The sequence below is a fragment of the Erpetoichthys calabaricus genome, chromosome 5, assembly GCF_900747795.2.
Source record: "Erpetoichthys calabaricus chromosome 5, fErpCal1.3, whole genome shotgun sequence".
NCBI lineage: Eukaryota > Metazoa > Chordata > Cladistia > Polypteriformes > Polypteridae > Erpetoichthys > Erpetoichthys calabaricus.
Genome location: NC_041398.2, coordinates 110,948,014 through 110,974,228, shown reverse-complemented (window position 1 = coordinate 110,974,228; position 26,215 = coordinate 110,948,014). Strand labels below are relative to the sequence as shown.

The 26,215-nt window shown below is 40.0% G+C and overlaps 2 protein-coding genes across 3 annotated transcripts in view; one reads left to right on the top strand and one right to left on the bottom strand.

Moving 5' to 3' along the window:
* Positions 1-26,215, top strand: part of slc30a9 (solute carrier family 30 member 9) — a 990,624-nt gene that overhangs the window by 139,658 nt on the left and 824,751 nt on the right. The window lies entirely within an intron of this gene.
* The window catches only part of LOC114651881 (BEN domain-containing protein 4), a 104,014-nt gene that overhangs the window by 37,561 nt on the left and 40,238 nt on the right, over positions 1-26,215 (bottom strand). Inside the window, exons 2-3 of one of the 2 annotated variants that reach the window (XM_028801924.2) lie at positions 20,650-20,715; positions 18,874-19,437 (exon numbers count right to left, since the gene is read on the bottom strand). In XM_028801924.2, the coding sequence (XP_028657757.1) occupies positions 18,874-19,437; positions 20,650-20,715 (630 nt within the window). The remainder of the gene's footprint in view (positions 1-18,873; positions 19,438-20,649; positions 20,716-26,215) is intronic. The other variant, XM_028801926.2, reaches the window with a different exon arrangement.

Sequence of the window (26,215 nt, the reverse complement as noted above, 5' to 3'; positions counted from 1 at the left end):
GTTAACAAAGAAAAGAGCTCCCAACCAAGTGGTAAGGTCTGACAAGACAGAAGCTGCATTCGGTGATTTGAAACAGGCTCTGACTTCAGCACCTATATTAATAGCCCCTAACTTTTCTCTTCCATTTGTCCTCCAGACGGACGCTTCGGACACAGGCTTGAGAGCCGTGTTGCGCCAAAGCTTTGACAGTGTTGAACACCCCGTCATGTACCTGAGCCGAAAACTGTTGGAATGGGAGACCAGGTATGCAGCGGTGGAGAAGGAAGCCTTGGCGACTAAGTGGGCGATTACACAGTTGCGGTACTACCTCTTGGGCCGGGAGTTCATTCTGGTGACGGACCATGCACCTTTAAAGTGGATGGTCCTTCACAAGGAATTGAATCCGCAAGTCACTAGGTGGTTTCTTGACCTGCAACAATACAAGTTTTCGCTCATTCATTGGCAGTCTTTTCATGCCAATGCTGACGCCCTCTCTCGGGCTCACAACCTCTTGGTGCCGGCCGCCTGACCTGACGGGTCTGGGCTGAGGGGGGAGTCTTGTCACACACGTGCGAATAGGAGGCAGCTGAACGGCCTAAAGACTAATGGTAACACATCTGCCCAGGGTGGTGGCGGGGTGCACTAACTCTCTTTCTAAGTCTCCTGCAGACCTTTCCCGGGAAATCCCACCAGGAACCGCTGCCTCAACTTGGGACACATCACTTCTGGCCCTGAGGACAACATCACTTCTGGCCCTGAGGACGACATCACGTCCGGCCCTGGCCCCAAGGACAACATCACTTCCTCCAGACTTCCTATAAAGCTTGAAAAAGCTTCCTTACTTGCTTGAAAAACCTTACTCTTTTTGCAGCCAGAAACATATTATACAGGTGGCTGACCCAAACCTTTGCAAGGTCTGGTTTCTCTTCTTCGCACAACATAAAAATTTATAAAGCACAGAAAAAATAAAGTCATAATGAAATCATAACAGATGTGTTTGCAAATTACCAATACTTTTCAAAACTTTGTACAGTGTGTGCTATTTGTTATGACTGGGAGTCTCAAACACATAAGACACAAAAGTATTTCCAAAAATACCCACTAGAAGGGAAAATCCCATCAAAATCCCCAGCTAGATAGAAAAGGGGCCATGTAGAATCTTTATAAAATTTATAAAAAATCTTTCTCTTCAATACTCTTCAACAAGAAGGAAGCTCTGTAGAGCACAAAAACACAAATTGGAGTTGCCCAAGACGATAAGATAATTCAATGTAAATAAAGTCCAAATACAAGGAACAAAGAGTGGTCAAAAATCCAACAAATCGCAATAATAAATTGTAATAATAATTATAAAAATTATAAAATAATAATAAATAAGATACCCAAGCACAATTGAAATGAACTGCCAGGAACTGTGACTGTCCAGATTTATAGGGTGGAGGGCAGTTCCATGTGGTGATTGGCAGGTGGGACCACCCACAAAACACATGGAACATAGCACAGGCATAGAAAACAAAGCAGACAATAAAGAAAAAATAACATTAACATACCTCAGTGACTCGAAATTGAATAAAAATGGCATAAAACAAGATGTTGTACCCTGGCTGGAATATATTACTATTCAAGATGTCTCAACGAAAGCTGAACTTTCCCAACAAACTGAGCATCCCAAACTTCAGCAAAATCAGTCTAAAGGAAGTCAAGTTGCTTCAAGTGGGCAGACAGACAAACAAACTGATGGACAGACATAGTGATCACACAAGGTGCTTATCACATTGTATGCACCTAAAAAGAAGAAAGATTGTACAAGATTGTGGCTGAACACACTATATCTGAAAAACATGTGTTGTGAAGCAGCATGCCAGTTGGTTATCAATATGGGGTGAGCTTGCAATACTTTTTGAAAAATTGAAACTGGGCTCTAAAGTTGTGAGGTTCAGTATTTGTATAATCTGTAATTCCCTGTGATTCCTTAGTCATGTAAACTGACATCCTCAAAGCATTGAGATCCAGCAACTACAGCTGATAAATTTAACCTTCTCTCTGAACATTGTGTGGTGTGTTGCAGGCCTAAGAGAAGCAATGCAGCTATAGGAATTACAGCCACATCTTGGTTTCTGATAAGCACCTCAAAGAAACATTACACTCAGTAAAGAAGTGTAAATAAGAGATGGTGATGATGAAATGGCCTCAAAGGAACTTCAGTTCAGGTCCTCAGATTTGGAGACAAAACTCTTAGCTGATTAGAATGATTAGAAAAAAGGAATGAGATTACTAAACACATCAAGGTTAGAAGACAGCTGCAGTGATATAACTACCTTACACTACAGAAGAGTGATCTTAGATTCTCAGATTACAGAATGATTCATTTGGTCTGCAGGTTAGGTCAACTGTGCTATATCAGCAAAAATGTAGAGCCTTGAGTCCAGGTGGAGACCTACCTGCAGTGAATGTGAAGTGAGCCTCCAGTAGTATTATGAATATACTCTGTCATGATTGACTTGATTCTTGTTGAGTATAAAGAGGTTTAGTTTTTATAACTCCTAATGCAACGATCAGTAAGAAAACTTGATAGTAGATGCATAAAATTTAAGTAATAGTGTCCTGCCTCCATCCATCCATCCATCCATCCATTGTCTCCCGCTTATCCGAGGTCGGGTCGCGGGGGCAGCAGCTTGAGCAGAGATGCCCAGACTTCCCTCTCCCCGGCCACTTCTTCTAGCTCTTCCGGGAGAATCCCAAGGCGTTCCCAGGCCAGTCGAGAGACATAGTCCCTCCAGCGTGTCCTGGGTCTTCCCCGGGGCCTCCTCCCGGTTGGACGTGCCCGGAACACCTCACCAGGGAGGCGTCCTGATCAGATGCCCGAGCCACCTCATCTGACTCCTCTCGATGCGGAGGAGCAGCGGCTCTACTCTGAGCCCCTCCCGGATGACTGAGCTTCTCACCCTATCTTTAAGGGAAAGCCCAGACACCCTGCGGAGGAAACTCATTTCAGCCGCTTGTATTCGCGATCTCGTTCTTTCGGTCACTACCCATAGCTCATGACCATAGGTGAGGGTAGGAACATAGATCGACTGGTAAATTGAGAGCTTCGCCTTGCGGCTCAGCTCCTTTTTCACCACGACAGACCGATGCAATGCCCGCATTACTGCGGATGCCGCACCGATCCGCCTGTCGATCTCACGCTCCATTCTTCCCTCACTCGTGAACAAGACCCCGAGATACTTGAACTCCTCCACTTGGGGCAGGATCTCGCTACCAACCCTGAGAGGGCACTCCACCCTTTTCCGGCTGAGGACCATGGTCTCGGATTTGGAGGTGCTGATTCTCATCCCAGCCGCTTCACACTCGGCTGCGAACCGATCCGGAGAGAGCTGAAGATCACGGCCTGATGAAGCAAACAGGACAACATCATCTGCAAAAAGCAGTGACCCAATCCTGAGCCCACCAAACTGGACCCTCTCAACACCCTGGCTGCGCCTAGAAATTCTGGCCATAAAAGATATGAACAGAATCGGTGACAAAGGGCAGCCCTGGCGGAGTCCAACTCTCACTGGAAATGGGTTCGACTTACTGCCGGCAATGCGGACCAAGCTCTGGCACCGATCGTACAGGGACTGAACAGCCCTTATCAGGGGGGCCGGTACCCCATACTCTCGGAGTACCCCCCACAGGATTCCCCGAGGGACACGGTCGAATGCCTTTTCTAAGTCCACAAAACACATGTAGACTGGTTGGGCAAACTCCCATGCACCCTCCAGGACCCTGCTAAGGGTATAGAGCTGGTCCACTGTTCCGCGACCAGGACGAAAACCACACTGTTCCTCCTGAATCCGAGGCTCGACTATCCGACGGACCCTCCTCTCCAGGACCCCTGAATAGACTTTTCCAGGGAGGCTGAGGAGTGTGATCCCTCTGTAGTTGGAACACACCCTCCGATCCCCCTTCTTAAAGAGGGGGACCACCACCCCGGTTTGCCAATCCAGAGGCACTGTCATTGATGTCCATGCGATGTTGCAGAGGCGTGTCAGCCAAGACAGTCCTACAACATCCAGAGCCTTGAGGAACTCCGGGTGTATCTCATCCACCCCCGGGGCCCTACCACCAAGGAGTTTTTTGACCACCTCGGTGACCTCAGTCCCAGAGATGGGGGAGCCCACCTCTGAGTCCCCAGGCTCTGCTTCCTCATTGGAAGGCATGTTAATGGGATTGAGGAGGTCTTCGAAGTATTCCCCCCCACCGACCCACAACATCCCGAGTCGAGGTCAGCAGCGCACCATCCCCACCATATACAGTGTTGACACTGCACTGCTTCCCCTTCCTGAGACGCCGGATGGTGGACCAGAATCTCCTCGAAGCCGTCCGAAAGTCATTCTCCATGGCCACCCCAAACTCCTCCCACGCCCGAGTTTTTGCCTCAGCAACCACCAAAGCCGCATTCCGCTTGGCCTGCCGGTACCTATCAGCTGCCTCCGGGGTCCCACAGGACAAAAGGGTCCTGTAGGACTCCTTCTTCAGCTTGACGGCATCCTTCACCGCCAGTGTCCACCAGCGAGTTCGGGGATTGCCGCCACGACAGGCACCGACCACCTTACGGCCACAGCTCCGGTCAGCTGCCTCAACAATAGAGGCACGGAACATGGCCCATTCGGACTCAATGTCCCCCACCTCCCTCGGGATGTGGTCGAAGTTCTGCCGGAGGTGGGAGTTGAAGCTACTTCTGACAGGGGGCTCTGCCAGACGTTCCCAGCAGACCCTCACAACACGTTTGGGCCTACCACGCCTGACCAGCATCCTCCCCCCACCATCGAAGCCAACTCACCACCAGGTGGTGATCAGTTGACAGCTCCGCCCCTCTCTTCACCCGAGTGTCCAAGACATGTGGCCGCAAGTCCGACGACATGACCACAAAGTCGATCATCGAACTGAGGCCTAGGGTGTCCTGGTGCCAAGTGCACATATGAACACCCCTATGCTTGAACATGGTGTTCGTTATTGACAATCCGTGACGAGCACAGAAGTCCAATAACAAAACACCGCTCGGGTTCAGATCAGGGGGGCCATTCCTCCCCAATCACGCCCTTCCAGGTCTCACTGTCATTGCCCACGTGAGCATTGAAGTCTCCCAGCAGAACGAGGGAGTCCCCAGAAGGTATGCCTTCTAGCACCCCCTCCAGGGACTCCAAAAAGGGTGGGTACTCCGAACTGCTGTTCGGTGCATACGCACAAACAACAGTTAGGACCCGTCCCCCCACCCGAAGGCGAAGGGAGGCTACCCTCTCGTCCACCGGGGTAAACCCCAATGTACAGGCTCCAAGTTGGGGGGCAATAAGTATACCCACACCTGCTCGGCGCCTCTCACCGGGGGCAACTCCAGAGTGGTAGAGAGTCCAGCCCCTCTCAAGGAGATTGGTTCCAGAGTCCAAGCTGTGCGTCGAGGTGAGTCCAACTATATCTAGCCGGAACCTCTCAACTTCACGCACTAGCTCAGGCTCCTTCCCCTTCAGAGAGGTGACATTCCACGTCCCAAGAGCCAGTTTCTGTAGCCGAGGATCGGACCGCCAAGGTCCCCGCCTTCGGCCACCACCCAACTCACACTGCACCCGACCTCCTTGGCCCCTCCCATAGGTGGTGAGCCCATGGGAGGGGGGACCCACGTTGCCTCTTCGGGCTGTGCCCGGCCGAGCCCCATGGGTGGCAGGCCCGGCCACCAGGCGCTCGCCATCGAGCCCCACCTCCAGGCCTGGCTCCAGAGTGGGGCCCCGGTGACCCGCGTCCGGGCAAGGGAAAACGCCGTCCAAAATTGTTTTTCTTCATAGGAGGTTTGTTTAAACCGCTCTTTGTCTCATCCCTCACCTAGGACCAGTTTGCCTTGGGTGGCCCTACCAGGGGCATAAAGCCCCGGACAACAGAGCTCCTAGGATCATTGGGACACGCAAACCCCTCCACCACGATAAGGTGACGGTTAAAGGAGGGGGTCCTGCCTCCAACTTTCTCTTAATTTCAAGGTAACCTTACTTACATTGTTCCAAAGCTGATGAAGTTAAAAAGGAAGGGACAGGAGAGAAATGTAAATCTTTAATACAAGCTGCTGTACTGTCATTCAAATACTATTAATAAAGTAATGATATGGGTATACCACATTCCCATCATAACTCAATCATTTGTAGTATGTTTGTGTGTGTGACTATTACAGTTGAGATTTCTTAAATAAGATCTGCTGGAAAATATGTTGGTTACGATATCAGTTTTAGGTACCATACCATAGTTGTATTATTGAAACCACTTAGGTTAGAAAGAAGTTCATTTTGTGCAGGTTTTGTTTGCTTCAAGCCACTGTGGTTTAAGGTGTGACTCATATTAAGATGAGACATAGGCTATGCTATTGCATATTCAATGTAGTGTGTGTATACTTTGAACCATTTGCTGTAAGGTGTAGAAGAAAACAAAAGAAGGTCAGATCACTGAGCAAGTGTTAATATACTGTACTGAATCAATACATGAACATATAAAATGACGAGAAGAAGTACCTGGCCCTCTAGTTAGACGGAAAGGCCATAGAACACTGTCAATTGAGAACAAGGCCTTTTGGTTGATAGGTGGCAGCTCAAGGTGTCAAGCTGGAGAAAATGAGGGGTTAGATTGCTCACTTGAGGGTGATGTTTGGGAAAACTGGCAAGAGGTCAGTATTCTCCTTCATGAAATGGTAACTACCAAGGTGTGTCACTAAAGGAGAAATAGGTGCCAATGAGGTCTTGAAATGTTCTTGTCTGATCCTGCAGAACCTCCACAATGCTATAGTCTCTTAAACTGATGAGCTTCTTTGAAGACCCAACCCTTTAAAGCTTCATGGTCTCGTTTGTGGTCCACTCCAGCTCTACCTTTATGATTTATTTCTTTTAATGTTCTCTTTATTTGTTTTTCTTTGACAATAAAGTCAAAGGGCCAGGCCATTCAATCAACTGTCAATTGCTATGGTGTGCTGTTTATTGTGGTGTCCACCAGAGAAACTTAGTTCATGTTTGTTCCTTACCAGGGTCTCCTCTACAAGTCTTTTTTTTTTGTTTTCCTTATTTAATTTAACTGCTCTTTGGACTTTGACTGTTCCTTTTTGTATTAATTAACTGTTTCTACTTTGGTTTGGTATTTCAAAATAATACGATGTCTTAAATTTATTAAAAATGTTTTCGGGATTTAAATATAGAAATTTGTTTTTGCCAACTTTGTTTACATTAAGTATATTGAGTTCTGTTTAATTGTTGCCTAGTCTTTTTTGATATAGATTTCTGCTCTACTATTATTACTTTCTTATTCTTTAATCTTGTATTAGCCTAATTTTTATTTCTGGCAATAAACTTATAATAATTGCATTAGCATTGTTTGATTACTCAGAAGATTTGGATGGAGTTTACCTCTTTGTAAGTGTTAATTTTAATCACTGTGGGAAGCACAGAGGACACAAATTCCATCCTATGGATTACTAATAGCTCACAAGTGTAGAAACGCCAGAGGCCACTAGAGGGAGTTCTACCCTGGTGTTCTTGTACCTAAAGATGGACCAGCATGAACAAACTGCTGAGCTTGATGTGAGAAGCCTCTAGGGCAGAGGTACTCAGCTTTGGTCCTGGATGTCCGCAATGGCTGCAGGTTTTTGTTTCAGCTAGTTTTGTAATTAGAAGCCAGGCAAAGCAGGCAAAGAGACTTGGTATTTAATTATATGGCTTATTAGTGCTTTCATTCTTCCAGGACAAATCTTTATTACATTGTGGATCTTTTTTGAAAACTTTGTTTGTAGGTTTTATGGTCCAGAGCAGATTTATTTGTACCTCTTGGTTCTTCCGTTCTCTCACACTTATTTCAAACATTGTTTTAACACAGCTTCTTCATGATGCATATACACAGGATTAAATGGAAGCACTTTAGCTGGAGGTTTCTTTGTCATTTGCACCTCATTATTATCTGATGGTTGGTTAAGAAAACAGGCAACAATTAAAACCTAAATACAGTTGCTTAAAACTGAAATAGGCAATTAAGGGTTCTGAATCATAACAAGTGCGTTAACTAAAACTAATCCCAAAAAATATTGGTTTAGTAGTAAATAATTGGGCTTTAATTAAGAAATCAGTTAAAGCCACTGCGGCCTTCCAGGACCACAGTTGAGTACCTTGCTCTAGGGGACCTCATGCCATAGTCTAGAGCAGGGGTGTCAAACTCCAGGCCTTGAGGGCCGCAGTGGCTGCAGGTTTTTATTCTGACCCTTTTCCTAATCAGTGACCAGTTTTCACTGCTAATTAACTCCTTTTCCCTTCATCTTAGTAGCCCTGTTTTTAAGGATTCAGTCCTCTGAATTGATTAGTTTCTTCATGAAATGGCAGCCAAACAGAAATGAGTCATGAAACGAGCCAACAGATGAGCAGCTAAACTGGGATTTCAAACTCCAACCAATTTCACTCCAACCAATCTATTAATGAGAAGCTGATTCTTGCTGTTAATTAAGCCCGTTATTTAATTTTGTGGCCTGTTGCTGCTTTCATTCTGCCACAGCAGACATTTCCAAAACTGTTGATTTTCTGTTCATCAAAATGTTTTGGTGACCTGAGAGATCAACCTTACCGAGACCTTCACTTTTCTTTATTTTCAGATACTGTGTGAATGGGCACAGGTGAGCTGGTCATGTGGTGTCTCGTGTTGTGTCTCATTATTGTTTGGCTGCTAATTAAAAAAAGAGACAACTAAGGGGCCTGAGTCAAGTTAATTAAAATTAAAGCAAAAGAAGTTAATTAGAATTAAAAACTGGTCACTAATGAAGAAGATGGTTAGAATGAAAACCTGCAGCCACTGTGGCCCTCCAGGCCTGGAGTTTGACACCCGTGGTCGGGAAGGGGTGTTTGGGACAAAGGCTGTTACGATTAGAGCAGTTAGCAAAAGGAAAAACATTTATGCCATTATACATTTACAATTAATGTAAATTTGTTTAGACTATGGTAAATTTAAGAAACAATAAATCTACTTGTAACCAGAAAAACTAAGAGGTTAACTTATAACAAATAACACTCCCAAAAATCCCAAAATGAAGAAAACAAAACAAACCTAACAAATTTAGTATCTATACTAATAAAAGGCAAACCCCTCACTGACTGACTGACTGACTCACTCACTCATCACTAATTCTCCAACTTCCCGTGTAGGTGGAAGGCTGAAATTTGGCAGGCTCATTCCTTACAGCTTACTTACAAAAGATAGGCAGGTTTCATTTCGAAATTCAAAGCGTAACGGTCATAACTGGAACCTCTTTTTTGTCCATATACAGTAATGGACTGCAGCTCGCTGGCCGTGGGAGGCGGGGTTGCGTATCTTGTCATCACGCCTCCCACGTAATCATGTGAACTGACTGTGAAGGAGAAAGGATGGCCTTATATGGCGTTCGTTTATAAAACAGCGGACAGGCTGTGTAAAGGAAGCTTCACAAAAAAAACAGATCCTTAACAAACTGTTATTGGTATATTTTCCCTCAATTTAAAAAGGTTTTCTTTTCTTCTTAATTAAAATTTAAAAGCAATACTTCACCGCTGCTAAGCCCCTCTAGCGCTGACGTCCGAGGTTTGATTACCGTAAGTGAGTGCAGTGAGTGTGTACGCCTGATGAGCCAAGAATAAGGGGGGAAACACGTGTTGCGTACTCTTTGCATTATTTGACAGTAAACTATTTTCAACCATTCTATGATCTGCTTCTCACAACTGAAGGCACCGTGGCTGATGTTAGCTGACTTGCTGGCCAACCATAAGCGTTACCTGGTAGGTAACCACTCACTCACTTCACTCCCTTACGGGAATCAAACCTCGGACGTCAGCGCTAGAGGCAAAGCCCCTAAAATTGCGCCACGGCGTGTGGTTCGTTTATGTGACAGCATGTAGATCGGGGTAATTACATTCACGGCATTCGTAGTCTGATTCACAATCTGATTGTATGGGTGGTTACCTACCAGGTAGGGGTGGGCGGTATGACCAAAATTCTATATCACGGTATTTTTCTAAATTATCCCGGTTTCATGGTATTTGACGGTATTTTTTTCCCATGCATGAGTGGATGTTAAACACATTTTCCACTGCAATTACTGGCTAAGAATAACCTATTCCACTGTCAAGAGCATTGTACATTGTACAAAAAAAACATTTTAATGTGCACACAAGTATTAATACAGGTTTGCATTGCCCCATAAAGTGATACTTTTCAAGGGGGTGGCACTAATGAAGAGAAGGAAATCACATTGCATGACAGATGCAGTCAAAATATAGAACCTTTTTATTTAACAAATTTTGCAAAAACTTAAATTATAATTTTTACAACATATTTTCAACCATCCAAAGAGGTATTTAGACTTAGGAAAATATCCAGAAGTGCTTGTCAAAAGTTGTACTGCACTGAACATGTCTTAGAAAATGAATAAATAAATATTTTTTGTAAAACAACTACACTTTCTGTTAATGTTAACAATCTCTGTCCACTGACACGTTAAAGTGACTTTTTAAACAACTTTACCATCATTAAACTGCATAATATTTAAACTAATAAATAATAACAATAAAATAAATAATTGTATTATTACTGATAGTTGCACTATTACTTCAAGGCTTCAAAAGCCCAGGTGCATTACACAGTATTCACCAAATTAAAATAAAATAAAACAAGTGCAATCTTGGTGATGACATCTTTACCAACTGAACTATCATTTAGGCAAACTGCATTAATATGGACCTTGCTTCAAGCTAAGCTATATACATAAATAATACAACTGCAACTTGCATTTATAATTGTATTTGTGGTATAGCCCTATGGAATCGTATTAGGGCCACGGTGATGAAAAAAAAATACGGACACAGGGAAGAAAAAAAACTATACGTCGAGATTAAAGTAGACATTTCCACTCTATTCTCATAGTTTACTTTATAATTAAAGTAGAATGTTGTAAACTAAACTTCATCCTAAAATCATTGTTTAATTTACTAGATTTTCTCAAACCCCGTCATAAGTTAATGTAGCACATTAAATGCTTTGTGTTAAGTGTTCCCCGAGCTTCTTAAACTGACTTCCTCTGCACTAAGAGGAGGCACCGGCAGCGAGTATAGAAACAGTATTTACACATCTGACCTTTTAAAACTAAAGCATCTCCAGGCGACAGACGTGACTTATTTTTTTCAGCTCTCTGTCCATTTTCACCACGCAGCATTCCTATGCTACCGCCCACTATTTGGTGGTGTAGCAGTGAAAAAGAGCCCTAGTGCAACAAATCTGTGTTTAGCGGTGTAGCAGTGAAAAAGGTCCCCACTTGAACAGTTTCCCACTGCGCCACGTTCCGAACGTCGTTTAGGCAATTTAAACCGGTGTTGCGGTGTAAGAAAAATCCATATCATAAAAAAAATAAAAAACGGTTTTCGGTATGAACCGGTATACCGCCCAGCACTACTACCAGGTAACGCTTATGGTTAGCCAGCAAGTCAGCTCGAAGTGATCACTCGTGTGAAGGCAGCTTCACAAAAAACCAGATCCTTAACAAATTGTTATTGGTATATTTTCCCTCAATTTAAAAAGGTTTTCTTTTCTTCTTAATAAAAATTTAAAAGCAGTACTTCGCCGGTGCGAAGTGCGGGGATTTGAGCGACTGACGCATACAGACATATTCATGAGTGCAGGTACTTCGGAAAGAAAGCACCATGTAAACCTAAAGTTTAAATTAAGTTCATAGACCTACAAAAGGTTGCCATTGATTTCAGGCAAGATTGCTTTTCTCCTGTACAACTATACGTTGCATTCTCAAGAGTGTGCTTGCACAGCTTGGTCATATTACAACCGGAGTGCTGAAATGACAACGTGGTATACAAACAGAACTATAACAATCGTAATAAACGAACAAAAAAACAGCGGACAACCCGTGGATTAAATAAAAAGGCTGCTTCCGTTGGCGAAGCAACGAAAAAGGAAGACCTTATATGGCGTTCGTTTATAAAACAGTGGAGAGGCTGTGTGAAGTCAGCTTCACAAAAAAACAGATCCTTAACAAATTGTTATTGGTATATTTTCCCTCAATTTAAAAAGGTTTTCTTTTCTTCTTAATAAAAATTTAAAAGCAGAACTTCGCCGGTGCGAAGCGCGGGAATTTGAGCGACTGATGCATACGGACATATTCATGAGTGCAAGTACTTCGGAAAGAAAGCACCGTGTAAACCTAAAGTTTAAATTAAGTTCATAGACCTACAAAAGGTTGCCATTGATTTGAGGCAAGATTGCTTTTCTCCTGTACAACTATACGTTGCATTCTTAACAGTAAGCTTGCACGGCTTGGTCATATTACAACCGGAGTGCTGAACTGACAACGTGGTATACAAACAGAACTATAACAATTGTCAAAAAAGAAAAAAAAAAAGCAAAGAACCCTTGGATTAAATAAAAAGGCTCCTTCCTTGGCGAAGCAAGGAAAAAGGAAGACCTTATATAGCGTTCGTTTATAAAACAGCGGAAAAGCTGTGTTAAGGCTGCTTCACAAAAAAACAGATCCTTAACAAATTGTTATTGGTATATTTTCCCTCAATTTAAAAAGGTTTTCTTCTTAATAAAAATTTAAAAGCAGTACTTCGCGGGGATTTAGATATAGATATTATATATATATATATATATATATATATATATATATATATATATATATATATATATATATATATATATATATATATAGATATATATATATATAGATAGATATAGATATAGATATATATATATATAGATAGATATAGATATATATATATATAGATGTATATATATGTATGTATGTCTATATATATATATGTAAATATGTATATATATGTGTATATATATATGTAGATATGTATATATATATATATGTAGATATGTAAATATGTATATGTATATATATATATATGTCTCTGTATGTGTATATATATACTTGCAAAATACCCGCGCTTCGCAGCGGCGAAGTACTGCTTTAAAATTTTAAATAATAAACTGAGGGAAATTATACCAATAATTATTTGTTAAGGATCTCTTTGTATACCATGTTGTCAGTTCGCCCCTCTGGTTGTAATATGACCAAGTTGTGCGCTGAGCTTACTCTTGAGCATGCAACGTATAGTTGGCCATGTGAAAAGCAAATCAAGAACAGCAAGACCGCGCCAGCTGCGGAGCTCAGCTCGGAGCGAAATGAAGTGAATGAAATGAGGTGAATGGGAGGGAAGATGATCACGTGACTCCAACACCCGCCTTAACTTTCCATCCCTCCACAAACACACAAACACAGTCTCTCGGATCCCAACTCTCCTTTATATATATAGATAAATGTGTGTATGTATGTATGTATGTGTGTATATATATATATATGTATGTGTATGTATGTGTATATATATGTTGATATGTGTATATATATATATGTATATATATGTGAATGTGTATATGTATTTATATATGTATATGTAGATATGTGTATATGTAGATATATATGTATATGAACATATGTGTATATGTAGATATGTATACATATTTATATATGTTTATGTATATATATATGTTTACATAACCTCTTTAACACACTACTTCTCCGCTGCGAAGTGCGGGTATTTTGCTAGTGCCTAATAAACTGAAAAAAGAAGTAAATCTTTATTCTTCAGAAAGGGAAACTGTCAAAAAGCTAACTGTAAAGTAAAGGAGTATACTCTACAAACAAAGAAGCCTACATTGAAACAATAACCAACATATCTAATGACAGCCTTAACAATGGTCACAGCTTTAACCTAAACTGCTTGAAAGTCGCATCTTCAGAGAAGGAGAGCACCAAAGATGATGAACAAAGAACTCAATGTCCCAGTGTGCAGCCTGAAGTGATGATCCTAACAATGGAACACCTGAGTAATTGGGAGGTCCGTCCCCCTATGTCTAAATTAAGAGGAAGAATGAAGGAAGGAAATTAAGAAATACAAAATCAGTTCATAAATAAAAGATAACTAAGAATTACCTAAAACCAATTAATTATCAATGGGAACAAAGTTCTTTACAAAAAGAAATAAAGCAAATAGAAACATTTAACACAATTAAAGCCAGGCATGGAGCCCCAACAAGACAACAGCTCACTGTCTACAGGATTTGGTGTTATAATTACAAGGATGGCAAGTATGGCAGCTACCACATAGGAAAGACACGGGTTCTGCCTTTATTTATTGTACTCTTCCATTGTTAACGATTAAAAGAGGTCACCTTCAATTAGTGACCAAATAATTTTGTAATAGTAATATTATTAGGAAAAAGGGGCACACTTGATTCTGTAGTTATAGGACTGAAAAAGGGTAGCATGGCAAATACTTATCTATAGGAAACATTTTTGCCATTGGGCCCTGTGTTGGATTAGTACCCAGTCCAGAACTGTCTTATTGCTTGTACCCTGTGCTGCCAGACCCCCTTACCCTGAATTAGATAAAGCAGGCTTTCGAATGTTACATCATGGTTTGCCATTTTGTACATTACACATTTTGTAAAAACTAATTGAAAGTAATAAAGTAACACTTCAATTTAAATAAACAAAAAGCCTTACTACATAGTGAACTAGTAATGTAATCTGAACATGTGCCTTTTAGGGGGTGAGAATATGGGTACAAGTTGTCTTCTACACATCTAAGTTACTGGAAAGTACTAACTACAAGACAGTCTAAGCACACTCAAGTAGGGGCAGTACCAGGGTGGAAACACAATTGATTAAGCAAGGTTTATTGACAAGAAAACTTTCCATTACTGTGGTAAAAATAAACTGCTCTTAGTGCAGTTTTGGTTATTTTATTCTAGATGGTAATATGCATGGTTGGGTGAGGGGGAAAAAGGATAAAGAAATGTAAAGTATAAATGGCAAAACTTATGATGCGACTCCTGCATACTGATCTACTCAAGCACCTACGTGGAAACGTGCCATACTGATTGCATTTCTCTTCATTCCAAGATTGCCTTTTAACGCAGGTATCATTTTAAAGTGGTGTACAGATGCTGATGCAATGAAAGGACTTCTTATACTTGTACTGAGCAGTTTTGTGAAAAGAAAACACTAAATATTACCTAACAGAAATACGATATGTGTTGCAGTAAAATAAACTGTTGATTTGTGCTAATTTGTGATTAAATGTTCATTGAGGATTACAAAAAGCATACAGCTCCATGAGACACCTCTGATCATGCCGAACCATACTCCAGCAAGAGTGCAGGGCTGGAAGTCTGGCACATGGCTCACATTATTAGTTGCTAGCAAGAAAGGCACTCACTTCTCTTTTCTGTTGCTGTTAATTAGAAGGATGCAACTGTTATTGCAACATTCAGAAGTGAAACGTGAATAACGAATTTAACACTTGCTTGGTGCCACTGCCGCCTGTTTATTCACACCTGTCTTTGACCATGACACCCCGCAAATAAAAGTACAGAAAAGGCAACTAGGCATTCATGCATCTGCCTTAAGTAGATGTATGCTCATTGCCCTTCTAACCTGGGCCAAGTGCTGTAACCTGAGAGCTGCACATTTAATGTTTCTTTTACAAGTAATTAGTTTATTTTATACAGGGACAACCATATACAGACAACTACACTTCTTAGTCACTGCACTTGCTGGCGCAGACACCAATCATTCAGCATCATCCTGAAGGTCAGAAGTTAGACTTCAAAAGCTGACCTAGTTAAGAATTCATGGCATTCATGTTGACAAGAGATGAGCACAGGTCTGCATTTCCCAATTATAAAGACAGAGATGAAATTATCAAACTGTCTGGCTTGAAACAGCAGGACAGTTTTTAAGCTTTTGCAACAAGGATGTAGAAGAAGCAAGGGTTAAGTGCTGTTTTTGCTGTGTTAAGAGAACTAATATAATATGTTATGACTCATATTTAAGCAACCATCATGTGAAATTTCAGAAAACCTCTTAAGTCAGTCAAGGTATTAACAATGTAGGTGAAATGCTGATTCATACTGATTATGGACAGAATAAGGGTTTAAATAGTTAACTAATAAGTGTGACACAGAGGTGCAATTGTTATAGCTGTTGGGACACAGCTCTGTTGACCTGGAGTTGCTGGATATGTGGGCTTTGTATGTTCGACACGGTCTTCTCCAGGTTCTTTGTTTTCATTCTGCGTGTCAAGGATGAGAGTTTCAAGTCAATTTAATGTCTCTAAATTAGTACAATGGTGTGACTAATCCTACCATGGAAGGACTGCCCATCTAGGGCTGGTTGTTGCCTTTTTCTCAAAGCTGCTATTATAGGTTCTGTCTTCCAGTGCCCCTGTAACAAACATAAAATTAATGCATGGCTAACCTACCTATCAAATGTATTGCCCAAAAATGTCACTCAAACATGCCCCTATGTCCTACTTTCAGCCATTAGTAGGAGAAAAAAGTAGTTTAAGGCAATGTTCCATTCTCAATTCTTACAGAGTCACGTCCATTTTATGTTCAAATTGACAAAGGGAGGAATTCTGCAGTCCTCTCAGGCTAATCCACACAAGTGGGAATTACTTTTAACACGACAGAACATTTTCAGACTTTTCTAATCCAATTCACTGTTGTGGAATCTCAGAGCCTATTCATTCAGTGCCTACATGGCAGGAACCAGTCATTATTGGGGTCCCTGTCCATTGCATAATTCACGCACGTACTCACACCAGGACCTGTGTAGAACTGCCATTTAACCTCTATGAGGGAGGAAAACAGGAGGACTCAGATGCAAAATCCACTTAGACAACAATCAAGGCTGAGAAGTCAAACCCAGATGCTGGATTTTTGAGGTAGCAGTGCTAATGGCTGTGGCACCAAGCTGCATAGAAGTCACTCACTTCATTTCAAATATATTGATAAAAGGATTAAAAAATATAAATGATTTTCTTAAGTAATACTGTCCATAACTTCCTAAAACAGCTAAATCCAATTTTGGGTTTACAGGAACCAGACGTCTATTCATTATGTTCAGTTAGGTATCCCACATAATTATTTTTCAATTCTGACAAAGTACAATTTTGTTGAATTTATACAGTGAATTTTTTGGGCTGTATAAAAATGCAAGGGGTTTTGCCTGAAATGGTGCTGATTTTATAAGTGACCAAAGATTGGCTCCTGTTTACTAAAATATGTGAATTGTACCATGTTGTGGTTTATTGTGCATTTTTCTTATTTCAGAACCAAGTCAAAACGGCTGCCAAAAACCACAAAATGAAGTATCACCCTATCACCAGAAAATGCTAGGTAACAATGCAACTTTGGTGATTCATTCACACCTAGACAGCATGTATATAGTACCAGGAGCAGTAACCTTCACACCCTAGTCAAGAAATGGGTTGCCGAATTGCATCTTGGTAGAATGTCTCTGGAAGACACCCCAAGGTATGGCTGACTGTGCACATGTATGAGAGAAAAAAATGCTGCTCTTGTGGAGCAAATCATAATAAAGAATTGAAAACTGATGATGAGTGAGAGATCAGAAACTGCTGGGATCCGTCCAGGGTCAGATTAATCCATTCTTCATGAACAATTAAAATGAGCAATGTCTTGGATACACTGATGCCTAGAATGATGACTACTGAAGTGAATCATTATTTCCGGCAGTGTTCCTGGAAATTTGGTCCTGCTGAATTCAGACTGTGAAAAATTGAAGAACCTTTGATTAGAAAGCAATGAAACCTAGATACATCCCAATGATTCAGTGTCCAAACTACAATCAAAACAATGGAATCATGGTGAGCCTCCCACACTAAAGAAATTCAAGGTCCAACCCATTGCCACCAAGTTCATTTGAACAATTTATAATGTTGCTCAGTATGCAGTCCTTAATAATAATTTACCTCAAAATGGCCACCTTAGCATATTACTCTGATTTGCATTGCTGTTTGAGGTAGTCGGTCAAGGAAAAGCAGAATGGAAAGCCATCAACCAGTGTGCTTCACGATAATGCCCCAGCTCACAGCTACAAAGGCTGTTGGGAGAGAATGGGGATTCAAACACATGTCACACCCACACCGTTCTCCAGACCTGGGCCTGTGTGATGAGTGGCTGCACAAGTAAGAAAAATGACTGGCACAGAAAAGTGTTCTGAATGTTAGAACACATGTATAAAAAGTAAAACTTGTTTTGAGTTCTCTGGCTCAACAATTTTGATCACCTCTTATGTAGATACGCACTCAGATATTTTAGTTTTTGCAGACTGATCAATTGCCATATTAATATAAAAATAAATATTTTATAGTCAATTATTTATGCTGAAAATAAACTTAAATTCATACAAAACAAAAAACATTAATAATTGATTATTAATAACAATACTGATTTTTCAGTAAATAATGGATAACAGTTTAGTTACTGCAAAAATGCATCTATTACTCATTTACTCTTATGTAAAAAGACCTTAACAAAGGCTTCCTTTGGTCTTCATAACACTTCTAAAACATCAGTAGACAGCTTATTCATCTCTGTGCAGTGTGACATATTGACATGGTGATAAAATAACTTGTTAATATGAAGGATTCACAGGTCTTGTACTAAATACTGTATGTAATATATCAAGAGAAATGTGTGTTCAGTTCCACTTCCACCTCCAAAGTGAAATTTTATTAGTAGGTCACACTGCTGAGATGAATAAACACTTTAATGATGCTTTATAAGTGTTATGAAGACCCAAAGAAATGTATGTTAAGGTCTTGTTACCTAAGAGTAAATGAGTAATAAATGCATTTTTGCAGTAGATAACTAAAATGTTACAGACAGAATTAATAAATAGACACTGAAAAGGAGCGAATATTTCATTGTGCTTTCATTTGGCATTCATCCTGATTTACCATATTGTAAAACAATGGCACTAACATTGTGCCTTACCTGGAAAGCTGTCCAGCTTGCGGCGCAGTTCTTCATTTTCTTGCTGAAGCGACAGGACTTCTTGCTCTAGCTCCAGACACCTGGGGCAGTATCCCTCCTCTTCCTCTTCCTCTGGGAGAGTGGAAGAGGGATGGCCATGAGACTCAGAAGTGGCAGGAGATGTCCAGCCTGCAACAGTATGAACAGGGGAAGAGGACAATGGATCTATGTCACTGGCATGACAAAAGTCATTTGCGGCTGAAGTACTCTGAGAGGGCCGGCTCCCAGCTATCAGGTAGCTCTGAAGAGATTCTGTGAAGACCCGGAGTAAGGCAGATGTCTGCTGCTTCTTCTGTACATATTGAATCTCCATGTCTAGGCTGTCCGATGTCTGCAGCTCCCCGGGGCCACCACCTTTGACCATCTGACACTGGACAGATCTTTCCCCATAACATTCATCTTCTTGTTTTATGTGAGACACCACTGACTGGGAGGGCCGGGGATCAAGGAACCTTCCATTGTTATTGAGGAGGCTTAGTACCCGACTGCATTGCTGGGCAAAGGCATCTAAAATCATGCGGCTTTCTGTAATCAGACAAGAAAAAAAGATCTTTATTAATATCTCATTTTATTGTACCTGTTTTTGTATTTTACATCTCCGAGTTAACAGATAACAGGCGCACATGTGGTTAAGAGACAAACTGGCAGTTAGCTGTAGCAATGCTTCTAGACGCCTTTGAAGCAAGCAGACAGTAATAATGCGTGGTTGTCAAGCACGTCTTGAGAAAACTCACTTTTTATCCAAAAAAAGATAAAAACCCATCATCATCTTTACTTAATGTTCCTTGATTAAAAATAATATCTGAGTGTATTCACATAGGTACAATGGCCTAATCAAACAAACTGAAAGACACTCAGTCAAATCTTTATACTCAATTCCTGAAGGATTTCAGGTTAACCTCTGCATGCAAGTGCTATTTGATACTGACTTCCTTTGTCAACTCAGACCCAAATCCAAGACTTGCTTATCCCCCTCTCTCTGTGCAGTCTACATTTAGGCCCTTATTCCTTTGGTCAAAAATTTTTAAACAGCAATCACTTAAATATTCTAATTGCATTTACTACAAATTATAAGCTTTATTTTTCATTGTGAGCTTTCCTTCTGCTGCTCCTAAGTGAATCAGTGAGATGTATGATCGCACTGGCATTATCTGAATCTTTTCTACACTACATTTAGTGATTGCTGGGAAGAGTCTGAGACTTTCAGAAATTGAAAAAGAGGAACAATTATGTGCTGACAATCAACTTGGCAGCATGTTTTAGAATGTGGAAGAAGAAAAGGCACCGGAAGAGGTTCAAATAGGTATGGTGGGGGCATAACAAATTCTGCTCAGAGGACACCCCCATGTGCCACTAGGCCTCAATAACATATATTTTATGAGCTGTCATATTGTCCTATTTGAAAGTAACCTTTAAAAACTGACAGCCTTTGTCAGTTTTGAGGACCCGTTTCTCTTGTTTTTACAGTGCATGCTTTTCTTTATCATAATATACAGTATTTTGAGACATGGTTAGTGCTTAAGACCCATGTTATAAAGCACTCTCCTCCTCACTTGCCTCAGTCCACAGCTGCTGTGCACATTTGTGTCTATGTTTTATTAACTCTCTAATCCATTTTGTTCTTTTGTCATGTGAAAGATATCCAGTGTCAGCATGTGATGTTCTTTAGCACTAAAAAGAAAATCTGACAAATCATTACAGTTAATTGGACTTTTTGAAATTGGGTTTGAATCTCACCTGAAAACCTTTTACACTTCCCAAGTGGCCCATACTTCATGGGTTGGAAACTACGGCTGCAGACCCCTAAAATACATAGATAAATCAATATACTGTAGATACTCTAGAGCTGTACTTTCAAGATGTAATACTGCTGTCTTGGTTAAATGCACAGATTCAGCTCAGTAAAACATAATCATACCCTTTACCTCTAATGCCTAGAAGCATGCTTTACATTTTACAGCTCTAGTCAGCAGATGATTATATTACATTTTTAAAACGGCCAGCTTTTATACATTTGCTTTGTTCTATACTGGCTATTAAAAAATAAGTGCCTCCTGTCTGATCGTTCACTCCACTTCCAAACATTTACCAATTAGGCCAGAAATGCTAAGCAAACACGGCACTTAACATTCATCCATCTTCCTAAATTGCTTCTAGGAGATAACTGTTTTGTGGGTGGTCTAATTTAAATTAGTCGTGTTGTAACTGAAGTGTTTTTTCTGTTCTAAAGAACATTGACCTTCTGAAGTTAAATGACAAAAATTTCCACAACAGTAATTCAAGGCAGAAAGGATGATCAAGGATGAGTATGGAATGCCTTAATAAGGTAAAAAAAAAATCTAACACAATTCTTTCTTGAGGCAGGACTTCTTTTAAGGCTTCTCTTTACAGTTATTTGTACCACAGAAAGATGCATCTAACTAGAAATTGTAGGCTTATTTAATTTTGAAAGTCTGGACTTTAACTAAAGTATGAGCTGTCACCTATTGTAACAAATTACAATACATCAAATTAAGTGAATATTTATTTAAAAAATGTTAAACAGGGTGACTTTGTTACCAAACTGTGATGAGTAAAACAATTCTTACTCCTAGACATTCATTAAAACTAGGCATAGAAGAAAAATAGGAGCTACACAGGTCTAAAAAGCTGTGCCATTTACACATTTGCCAAGCTCACACAGCGTAACACTTCTGAAGAGAACCAAGATGCACAGGTGAATATGGAAAAAACTAAGGCACATTCTTCCTTCTCAGCTAGTTTATGGCATGCTTTTTGTTTTTCTGTCTATATCAGGGATACTCAGTTAACAGTCCTGGAGGTCTGCAGTAGCTGAAGGTTTTTATTCCAACCAATTTTGTAATTAGCAGCCAAGCCTTGCAGATAATGAGACTTGGTGCTTATTTAATTATATGGCATGTTAGTGCTTTAATTCTTCTAATACAGAAACTGTAAATTTTTTGTTTTCTGAGAACTGTATCTATATGTTTTGTGGTCCTTCCCTACTCTATCATTTATTTCAAAACGTTGTAACACAGATACTTCATGAAGCGTGTACACAAGTTTAAATGGAAGCACGTTAGCTAGAGAGCTGTAGGTTCCTTTGTCATTCGTTATTAACTGATGGCTGGTGAAGAAAACAGGAAACTATTAAAACCTAAATGCAAAAGTTTCAAACTGAAATAAGCAATTAAGGATCTGAACTGTAACCAGCAAGGCAACTAATCATTTGAATACATAAGTTTGTGTGGTTATAATCCTTTGTGCCTAAAGAAGGACTCGGCACTAAACAAACTGTTGTTTACCACGACGATGATAGTGATTGAGCTAGTCTGTCATAGACAACCCATACCACCAGCTTCTCACCGATTAGGAGATGATACTCAGGACACATCTTCAGTTGCGCACCTCAGAATCATCAGATGTTTTGGCCTTTTAATCACAATACACCCTTCTGCTGAGGCAGGCCCACCACAGGCTGATCAGACTTGAGTGTGTGTCCCATTCTCTTTGGGGCCCAGCTAGGGTCCTTCCTCTTCAGACATATCCACTGGCTACAGCATTCAGCAGGCTCTGATGTTTCCTTGATAGTCTGAAGCAGGGCCTGGCCATAGATTACGTGATCCCTCAGAAACCTTGTAGTGGATGTTGCTATAAAAACCCAATAACCAACCATGGACCACTGCTCTCCAGCCCCACCCAAAATATTACTTTATTAGTAAATACATTTGTTCTAATTAGAAAACTTGTTAAAGCAAAAGCCTACAGCCACTGTGAGGTCTCCAAGAACATAACTGAGTACCCCTGATCTATATGGTGTGACACAATTTTCATTAATGCCTAAAATAAAAGTTAGAACATAAGAATGTAAGAAATTTGACAAATGAGAGGAGACCATTCAGTCCAACAAGCCCATTTGTTTAGCTAATAGCTAAGCTAACTCAATTGTACCAAAGTTGTAGGAGACCTTCCAAATGTACCCTCTAAAATGGTTTAAGGTGTTCAGCATGATTGCCAGTATTGAAGCAACAAGGCTTTTTTTAAGCACTATTGTGACTAATAATATGAAATCACTGTATATAATAATAATAATAATTCATTACATTTGTATATGTCATGTGCGAGTTGAAAATCCAGTGAAATTAGTTTTGGAAACAAAAATATACATAATTAATAAAATACAAAGGTATCAGTGATTCCCTTATTAAGGCAAGTACAACCGCAATAGAGAACAGTAGCTATGATGACACCTCTGTAAAGACAAGGTTATTCAGAACAAATCCCTAATTAATTAATTTACTGTATATCCTCTTACAAATAACACAAAATATAGTATGGAGCTTGTTCAGCACTGGTGTACTCATATCTGACTAACTAGAATTGTGAATGACCACTGACACGGTCAGCTTGTTGTTGTGTCTCAGACATGATGCTGACCATTGGCCCTTCAAGAGTGTCAGCTTGTGGACATCCTTTCCTTTTGCTTAGCTTTCCATCTCTCTTAAACCACATAAAGCTCACCCACATGTTTAGTAATTATATAATATAGAAAATAATTAAGTGCGCAACACTCATGGTGATCATCCTAGAAACTGGTGAAAAATTTGCTAAATGAATACTTCACCCAAAAATCCCCAAAATTATTTTTTTATGTGTTGCTTACACCCCATGTGTTTTGTAGTGAATACTGAGAAAAAAAAATAATCCCATGTTTTCACAGACAACACAGATTAAAAATGTTTTTGGTTAAATACTGTTAAATAAATGCTTTAGCAAAAATCTGGCATAAACAGGAAGCACACTTTGCCTGGCTTTTGGATTGAAGAAAGGATTCCTGACCAATGAATGCATTTGACAATATCTTAGCAAAAATGCAGGTATTTTGTTTTGTGTGTTGTGAGCATATGACTGGATGACTGATATGTGGATGTGACATGAGCAATGTGAGACTTTTCTTTTGTCGTGGAAGTTTTAGACATTGTTTGCTGTGGTCCAGCATTTTTCACCATAGAGCACCATTCTCCACTAAAACATGAGATTTGAAAAGTTTCTTGGTCATCACCACAAAACACATGGGGGAAGTAACATACATATAAAAATTTTGGGTGGAGTATTCTTTTAAGACAGCTGTTGTGTCTAATATTTAAGGGAGTACAATGGAAATGTCTCTTTTAGAGATAAAACATTGTTCCCACAAGTTAGGCACCCTGAATCACAGTCCAAGTTTTGAATCAAAGAAAAACTTTGAAAAGCTTAATAAAAATACTTTACACATATTTAAAGCAGTAACTTGGACAGCTTGATATGGCGGCAGGAAGTGGTATTGATTGCTTAAAGGTAAAAAATAGAAAAGTGTATTTCATTCTGCTACCAATTTTAAAATAGTCTACAGATAACACTTAATTTAAGTATGAGTTGGTAAGCATAAGTAAACTTTACTGGCAGGCAACAAATATAAAGACTACTGCAAAAGAGATCTTGCAGTACATGAAAAAAAAATCAAAGCTACTAAATAACTTATATAATGTATTATTTTTGAGGCTCACACATGAACAGCTAGTTCCCCTTTGGTGGGTTGTTTGTTTTATTTTTCTTTATTCCTTTGTGTATTATTTCTTCTTCTTGTCCCATTTTTAAAGTGTGCAATGTAAATGGCTGCTCCTTCAGTGTCCAACAGATGGGATAGAAAAAAATCTAAGTTTAATCTATTGTATTTATTTGCTGTTTACCTTTTTTACACTATTGAAGGGTTCATGAAACTGGAATCCAGTCAGTTTGAAATTCCAATATAATTCCATAGATGATGCTGTAGAAATCCATATAATGCTGAATTCCTTTGAATCACAAGAAAGATGCGAATGGGAATTGGAATGTGACTGTGACTTCTCCAAAAAGTTGATGACAAATGAGACAATGAAATGGGAATCTAAACTCAGCGGCTCTGGGGGACTGATCTGCTTTTCAGTTTTGTAGGTCTTACTGCTATGCTACATTCAGCTGTACTGCTTACTCTCTCTCTTCCAATGTGCTGTGTAGTGTAGGCATGCATTTTACCTAATTTTGATGCTGTAACAATAAACATGGCTACTTCACAATCTTTCTGACATTAATGACAAAGATAAAGCTTAAATATGTGGCTGACACAGGGCTGCATCATAGACTGACAGTGACACTTTCAGACCCCGCACACCCACTGAAGACCACTGCCCTGGACATGGCTGTTTGCCTGTTTCTCAATGAAGGCTAAAAGCAGCTACAGCATCAGACTGTCAGGAGAGGAAAATGTGGTTTGAGGGATGCTTGCATTCTTCTCTCCTTCTCTCTACCTCCAGGCAGTCCAATGCTTTTGTGTTTTATATGGAACTTTCAACAAGACAAGGTCAAAATGTTTTCAAGAAACTGAAAAATTATAACATTGGCAAGATTTGTTTTTCATCCACGATATTAAATGTCAACATCACCAAGGAACATGACTCAGGCTTTGACTCCATTATAGTCATGCTGATTCACTCATAACTTTTGTAATAAAATAATGGAGCATTCATAAGAAATCTTTAAAATCATTAGAAAGAAACAAAGCTTTTCCAGTTATTTTTTATACTGGATTGCAAATAATTATGGTCTTACACATGTTCCTGTTGTTATACAGTATCATATCACATCAAATGTCCTGCATAAACTAAATTTCTTGCTCATACCTTATAGAATAAGAGCTTGGGCAGAAGGCCATTTGCAGCCTGCTGAGTTACTCTACTAGTTGTTCACAATCACTGTTATTTTGGGTTATCCATCTACCGTAACATTTAGCAGCAAATCCATTCTAACCATGCTGTTTAACTAACATATTAAGGTGATTATCCATATGCTTTAAAATCCTCAGATGGTGTATAACACAATTTTCACACAATTTTCAACAATTTGTAGCCTCTAGTAAGCTTAGAGCATACTATAATGGCGCTAAAAATTATGGCATAAATGATACATACTGTACTTTCATCAAAATTAATATTCTTACCAGTTTTTTGAAGTATAACTACATAACCCAATTAAGAACAAACATTTGTAGGAAACTGGATGCATTTATAATATTATTATTTGTAATACAAAGTGACTCTGGATGAAAAAAACTGCCTCAGAAGCCCAAGGCACAGAGATGTAACTTTTACTTTAATTTTACATTGACGACTGGTCAGGCTGTGGGTTTCACTGGAAAAATAATCATACAGCACTGAATCTACTAGCTGGAATGGAATTGATTCTGGCATCTTTTGCCTATATGTACCAACTGCCACAAACACAGGAC